This window comes from Crocuta crocuta, unplaced genomic scaffold (genome assembly GCF_008692635.1).
Source record: "Crocuta crocuta isolate KB4526 unplaced genomic scaffold, BGI_CrCroc_1.0 scaffold138, whole genome shotgun sequence".
NCBI lineage: Eukaryota > Metazoa > Chordata > Mammalia > Carnivora > Hyaenidae > Crocuta > Crocuta crocuta.
Window position 1 is genome coordinate 4,299,908 of NW_027532585.1, and position 7,015 is coordinate 4,306,922.

At 53.2% G+C, this 7,015-nt stretch overlaps 1 protein-coding gene across 2 annotated transcripts in view; it reads right to left on the reverse strand.

The window, feature by feature from the left end:
• Positions 1-3,447: 3,447 nt before the first annotated feature.
• The window catches only part of EMX2 (empty spiracles homeobox 2), a 5,317-nt gene continuing 1,749 nt past the window's right edge, over positions 3,448-7,015 (reverse strand). Inside the window, exons 2-3 of one of the 2 annotated variants that reach the window (XM_077779515.1) lie at positions 6,677-6,861; positions 3,448-4,452 (exon numbers count right to left, since the gene is read on the reverse strand). In XM_077779515.1, the coding sequence (XP_077635641.1) occupies positions 4,285-4,452; positions 6,677-6,861 (353 nt within the window). In that variant the 3' untranslated portion in view covers positions 3,448-4,284. The remainder of the gene's footprint in view (positions 4,453-6,676; positions 6,862-7,015) is intronic. The other variant, XM_077779516.1, reaches the window with a different exon arrangement.

Sequence of the window (7,015 nt, forward strand, 5' to 3'; positions counted from 1 at the left end):
CCGCCTGTCACAATCCGCCCCTAGCACAAAAGTGGCCCGGGAGGTTCCCGGCCGTCGCCAACGCTCCCGCTCCGGCTCGGCTTGGCTGCCAGGAGCAGAGTCGGTAAGAGCCGGGGGCACCGGGCACCCAAAACGAAAGCCAGAAAGGGGTAACCGTCCCGGAAGTCCAAGGTTTCTCCCACCCCCAAGGAGTGTCTGGTGTCTTGAAAAAGCTCCCCCCTGCCCCATGGGCCTGCTGATCGGCCCCTTGGCTGCGCAGAGAAATAGGACCCCTAGCAAGAAACGCACCTGGGGCACAAATGCATTGTACACTCGGCTTGACTTTCTCGGGGGAAGGCAACTGAGTGCGGACCCCAAATCCACTTGGCACAGGGGCACACACGGGGAAGGCCCACAAGCCATCAGCAAGGGGGCAGGATGGGGATCAAATGTAACCTGCATCGTCTTTGGGGGTAACAGGCGGGACACAAGGCAACATGCATGCAGTTGGCCATGTGCAAGGAACCCAGAACCTTCCCCCCGGCCCCCCCCCCCCGGTGCCCAGAGAGCCCTGCCAGGAGCATCTAGGCCCGGCACCCATATACTGCGTGGGAGGACACAGACCTGGGGCACAGAGCTCCCACGAACCCCTACCCAAAGGGCTCCAGTCCAGCGTGCGCTCACTGCGAAGGGGACGCAGCCTTGAGGCACACGCGCCCACACCCTGCCCGGCGCCCCGCGCCCCGCGCCCAGATAGTCATCGTGGGATGGCATCTCGCAAATATTTATATTCCTCAACGCCACGGCAGCCTGCGTCCACATTAGACGCCCTAATCCTGCCACTTTAAATAGATGAATTAATAAAGCAAACGAGCGGCTAATAAGCTGACTGTCCTGCCTTTTTGAGAAGGGGGAAGGACTCGAAAGTGCGCCAAATTTGTTTGCAGTGGATCAAGGCGAGCCGCCTCTGCTTCACTTTCTTTATCTTAATTCCGACTTGAAAAGATATAATTATCTAGTTTGAACAGAGCTGCTATCAAATCCTTCTTTGGGCCGGGAAGGGGGGCGTTGGAGTGGATTGCGGCTCTCTGAGCTGCTCCGTGCAGCCGGAGATAGCGCGTAATGAAGATGTGGAGGCCTGAGATACAAAGGGCATTAACCTCATTAGCATGAAACCTTTTCTTCTTACCATTGTGGGACCCTTTCAGCCGCCTAATCCCCCCTATTTTCAAAGCTTGGTTTGTAATAAAGCTTTTAGTTTTTTTTTCAAAGCTAATGGTATTCTCTGATGATTTTATTGCTGTTACACTACATAGGACGTTTACCAAAAAAAAAAAAATCTTCACCACTCTTTCCCTTTTCTTGTATTTAAAAAATGTAGATGGTTTCTGCAGAAATACGTCTTTTATTAAGATGGGAACTTTTTTTTTTTTTCTGGAAAGACCAGTTGGAATTTTAGCATGTCTCTGCTCCGGGTTTGAGGCATTCTGGGTGTGGGGAAACATGTGGAAGGAAAAGGAACTTGTTCAAGAGAAGGGGATGGGGTACTATAGCAGTGACTGCAAAGCACTTGGGACAGCCATCGGACAGGGAGGTCACGCTGTCAACGCAGCTGGAAACCCAACTCGAGTGTCCGGGATATCCAGGGGGCACCTGTCCCTTTGAGAAGCAAGCCTGGGCCTCTCGGAGCTGCGCACCTCACCCTGGTAATGCTTCTGCGGCCAAACATCCCCCACGACGCACACACCTTCCCAGAGCAGTCTGCATGAAAATGTACCTTGGACAGTCAGGGTCCTCCAGAGGAGCAGAGGTGGAGGAGGGAAAAAAGGAGAGACAGGCAGAGATAAAGAAAAAGAGAGCGAGAGAAACCGAGAATGGATTCTACTTTAGAAGAGAGGAGGGGAGGAAAAAAAGAAAGAAAAATTTCCATAGTGCCCTAAAGTCCCCACACGTGCATGGAATGTCTAATCTTAACTTTTCAAGGCAGGATGTTAACAAAGCTTGTATTTTTGCCCTGCATTGTAACTTGGCCTTATCACAGTGTAAAGGGTGGGGAGATTGTCCTAAATTATGTCCAGGCAGCCCCCCTGGATCCGTGGATTAAGAGATTAAAGGAGACCACTGGGCAAGGCCTCCTCTTTCCCCTTCATATTCCTGGTATGATAATTGCTTAAACTGATTTGCACTTTCACAAAAGCTCACAGGACGCTTTGTAGCTCGAACAGAACAGACGAGGTTTCTCTATCAATGGAAATAAAACTGATTAATGCAGCCTATCAGGATAAGAAGCAAATGAAGCATGCAAAAACAACCTCGTACCCCCAGAAGGGGGAAGAAGGAGGGGAAAAAAAGCTAAGTTTCCTCCAAGACTGGTTACAACTTTTTCTTTAATGTTAAAATTAAGAGTTGAAGGTTTCTCAGAGTGCTTGCCTTATAAGGATGCCGAGGCCCTCGGGCTTGCCTCGTCACCTTCAGCAGACCGGGCCAGAGAAAGGAAGGAAATAAGGAAGGGAAGGGAAGGAAGGAAGGAAGGAAAAGATTGATGAACTTGTACTTTGGCGTGTGAAGTCAGAAGCACAATTTGAAAGTCCCAGGATTCTGATTCTGCTAAGTGTTTCCTCCAATCCTAGGGGAATATTCTTCAATGCAGAGATATACATCCAATTTTTTTCAATTTAGAAAATTAAGAGAAGTAAGCATTTTTAACCTGAAATTCACTCCCTCAGTGAACCTTGCAATGGGCAAAGGTCTGGTTGGAAAACTTTTCTCCCATCCCTTTTCTGAAGGACTTAAGTTTTCCTAATCCTCTCCCTTCTCCACCCTCACCTCTCTTTAAAATGCCCAAGAACCCATCAGCTTGGCTCTTTTGTGGGTGAGGAGCCTGGATTTCTTGAGCCTTGCTGGGGGAGGACCACACTCAAATGGTAGATACTTAAAAAAAAAAAACAAAACTCACTTCAATTTCTCAAAACGACTACTCTGAGGGCATATTGATAAATCTTTATTGACAAAATATTGACATTGACATACTTCTTGGAAGTATATAGTGTGTTAGAATTCTAACAAATTAACACAAAACACAAAAATATTTACATTCTGGTATAGAAGACATTAAGGAAGCATTTGTCACTCTCTTTAGTAAGTCTATGATCTTGGAATAGAAACTCAGTGCTTGAAAACTTGCCGCCATGTTCTTGGCCACACTTAACGTCATCCTCGCTAACTACAGTCCTTCAGTTTTGCAACAGATAGATTTAAAGTTTGGAATGGCCTTTACAGCGAATGGTTGAATTTGGCCAATCTCTCCAACCACCAAAAGGAGTTTACTGCGTGGTTTTAAGCCTTCGGGATGTTAGGAAAGGGAATGTTCGAGAAATAGAATTAATTTAGGGTTTTTCTTTCCCAGCACAAGTCCTGACTCCTCTCCTGGGCCCCCTCCCCCACCACCCCCAGCCCCCCATCCTGCTCCCCATTTCTCTGTAAGAGGACCACTATCGCTGAGCCTACTTCATGTACCTTTCACAATCACTTTGACGTCAGAAGGTATAAAAAAGTGTTTACAGACTGCACATTCTTCGAAAAAAAAATCAAAATGAAAAGCACACAGAACCTGTCTTTAAAAGGAAAAGCAAATTACAATTCATTTTCTGTCTTTAGACACCATTCGCCCAACAACTGCTACATGCAATTCAAGTTTTTGAACAGGTGTGGGATGGGGCTGGATATGGAATTTCGATTGTTATTATTACTATTTATTTTTAAAGACTGGGTGGGGGAAACTCTGTGAAGTGCAAAATAAAAAGTCCTGTGCCTGGTTGGGGGTTTCTTTTACCATCATTATTATCATTATATTTTTAAAAAAACAAATCAGGACTGTGATAAACGGAGTACCTGCCAATCATCTTCTCTCGCTGGTTTGGCGTTTGACTGACAGCTTCCCTTGTTCAGAGCGCCTTCCTTCGGCTTTGCCACTTTTGGATCTCTCTTTCTCTCTCTCTTTCTCTCTCTCTCTGTCTCTTTCTCTCTCACTCACTCAGCTGCCTCTTTAGACAAGGGTTGCATGTTGATCAAGAAGCCTCCGTCCTCTGCCATCTCCACGCAGCCTGGGATCAGGACCCTGCGCCCTCGCTGCCCAAAGTCTGCGATGCACCGTCGCTCTCTCTGACTCCCTCTTGCTTTTTTCGGTGAATGTGTGTGTGCGGTTTGTTTTTGTTCTGTAGGGTTTTTTTTTCTTCTTCTACCCCTCCTCTCCCTGTCTCTGTTTTCCTCCGTGCTGTCCGTTTCTGTGGGGTTCGGTTTGTGTTCTTAATCGTCTGAGGTCACGTCTATTTCCTCGGGACTCGCCTGCTTGGTGGCGATTCTCCACCGGTTAATATGGTGCGTCCCTTTTTTCTTTTGTTGGGAATCTGAGCCTTCTTCCTCCAGCTTCTGTCTTTTGAACTTGGTCCTTCGGTTCTGAAACCATACTTTTACCTGCAGGCGGGATGCAGATGGAGGCGCGTTAGTTCCTCCGCAGCGCCCTCCCCTCGGAGTGGGACTTCTTCGGAAGCCCTATCCCCCAGCCGAACTCCAAAGGGCGGCCCTCCCCAAGGCCTCCCTTCTGGGTGCGGAGCTCCTGGTGCTGGTGGATAGGAAGCCTGGCTCCCTACTCTTCTGGGTCCTGGTTGGGCGCTTCCCCCAGGCCAGATGGCCCAAGGTGCACAGTGCCCTGGTCGAGGGGCCCTGAACGGCACACCCACATCCTGCTGAGAGCAAAAGCCTTGCAAAGCTTGGGAACCCCCCTACACCAATAATAAGTAAGGAAAAATTTAAAAAGACAGGTCCCTAACTCCCTCTACCTAGCTAGGGCAGGGAAGACCTCTTTCCAGGAGGCAGCAGCTTTCTTGTGCAAGGCCCGATGTGCTTTGTATTTTGTCTGTTTCTGCAGCATTGACTAAATATAGCGCCTCGTTTGCCAGGCTGGGGCCCTGGGTAGGCAGGAAGGACTGACCTGAGCTTCTCTTCCTTGCCCAGGACTCTTGCAGGTGAGCAGAGAGGGGCTGGGAGGGAGTTAGTGCTGGAAGAGGCGGTGGCGGAGGGGGGAATGCAGAGGCCTAGGAACCAACCTAGCTGTACCTTTGCAGCTAGGAAAAGAGGCTCAAAAGTGAAAGCTTCTCAAAGACCCTGGGATAAAGAGGAAGTAAGAGAGAAACTGAGAAAGAGAAGAGAAGAGATGGAGCGCCCTCTCTTCCCTCCTCCTGACCAGCGCCAGGAGCCACCAGGCCCAGGTTCCCAGACTCTGGTCACATCACTTCCCACCAGAATAGGGCTGGCGGCCTCATCTCCCCCAGAGCATCTCCTGGGTTCCTGGGGGGAGCACTGATGTGGGACTGGGCAGCAATCGCCATCACTCCTGGGGGGGGGAGCATGGGGGCTGGGCAGTGGGTCCCCACTCAGCCACCAGACCGGACAGTAACACTGTCCCAGCTTCCCAGCAGCGCGGTCCCTCGAGGGAAACGGCGGCCACAGCACCTCCCTTGCCCCGCGGGGCCTGTCCTATCCGGAAAGCAGCAGCCGGGGCCCCAGAGAGCCCGCTCCACTCCCTCCTCTTAGAAGGCCGGCCCAGGTCCCGGCTCGCTCTCCCCAATGCCCCAGTCCCCCGAAGTGCCCCACGAAAAAGCCGAGCTGGAACAAGGCTGAGTTTAATTTGCTTTGAGTTTGCTAATTGAGGGGGAGGACGGTTCATTTCTCCCGGCGCTCGCCCAAGGCGCGCGTCGGTGCGCTCGGGGCTTGACACGCACACAAAGAGCCCAGGCAGCGTGGGCAGCGAGGCGGACAAAGACCACCGCGGCCTCGGCTCTCCAGGAGAAACCAGCCGGCCGCGCCTGGTGCCGGGCCCCGCACCAGCCCGCGAGGCCCTCCTCGGTTTTGTCCAGGGGGACGTTTTAAAACAAAAGCCTCGACCTCTTTGCGCCTCCCAGAAAAAGTGTTACAACTTAATCTGCCCGAAAACGTTACTGTTTTCCGGGAACTTTGACCCCGCCCTGCGGCTCCGCATACAGTAGCGCCTACTGTAGCACTAACCCCCCTCCCGGACCCCAGCAGGCGGGAGCCAGGCCCACCTCCGGGCCCTGGGGCACCGCTGGGCTAGGTCCCCCGAGGCACCCCTTCTCTGCAGCCTTCCGGCTCCGGTTGGCTCCTTTAAGGACGTACCTAGGATGTCTAGCCTCCACCTTTCGATTCTCCGATCCCCTCAAGGGGAGGGACAGGAGCCATCGGTGCGAACTTGGGTCGGCAGTGGCGCAGAACCCACCCGGAACCCACTCCCGAGAGGTCTCCAGACTTCAGCCCCGTGCGCGTCTCCTCTCCTTCACCCTTCTGCACTCTCCTTCCTGGGCCCAGCGGGGTCCCCAGATTCCAACCCAAAGTCTCACCAAGAGTGCACAGGTGTCTTAAGAGCCGGGAGCTGTAACTCATGCCCAGGCAGACAGAAGGAGCTCTTCAGCCCGTCTCTCCGGAGACTGGGGTGGGGCGGCTCTCAGAGTCCCTTGCTGGAGCCCAAGGAAGCCAGGCACCTCAACACGTACGCATTCTGAACCAGACGTGGACCCCGCTCCCGGGCGCTTTGCCCAAGGCCCTCTCCGAGCACCGCACTTGGGTGCTGGCCGCGTGAGGCCCGAGACGCGGGGCGGGGTCGCCGGGCGCGCGCCTCGCTCACCTGAGTTTCCGTGAGGCTGAGGCTGTGCGCCAGCTGCTTCCTCTCGGCGCCCACCACGTAGTGGTTCTTCTCGAAGGCGTGTTCCAGCCGCAGAAGCTGGGACGGGGAAAAGGCGGTTCGGATCCGCTTCGGCTTTCGGGCTAGCGCGTTGTGCAAAAGGAAGCTCTCCGGGCTTGTGTCGTTCCCTGCCGGGGACAGAGCAGAGGCCCGGTTAGCGAGGACCGTCCTGACCGGGGCGGCGCGCTTCTCCCGAGCCGGGCTGGCGGGGCACGGCGCTCATGGCCTTCCCGCAGCCGGGGCGGCTCGCGCCCTCCGCACGCGCGTAGAGGACGCGGGCCC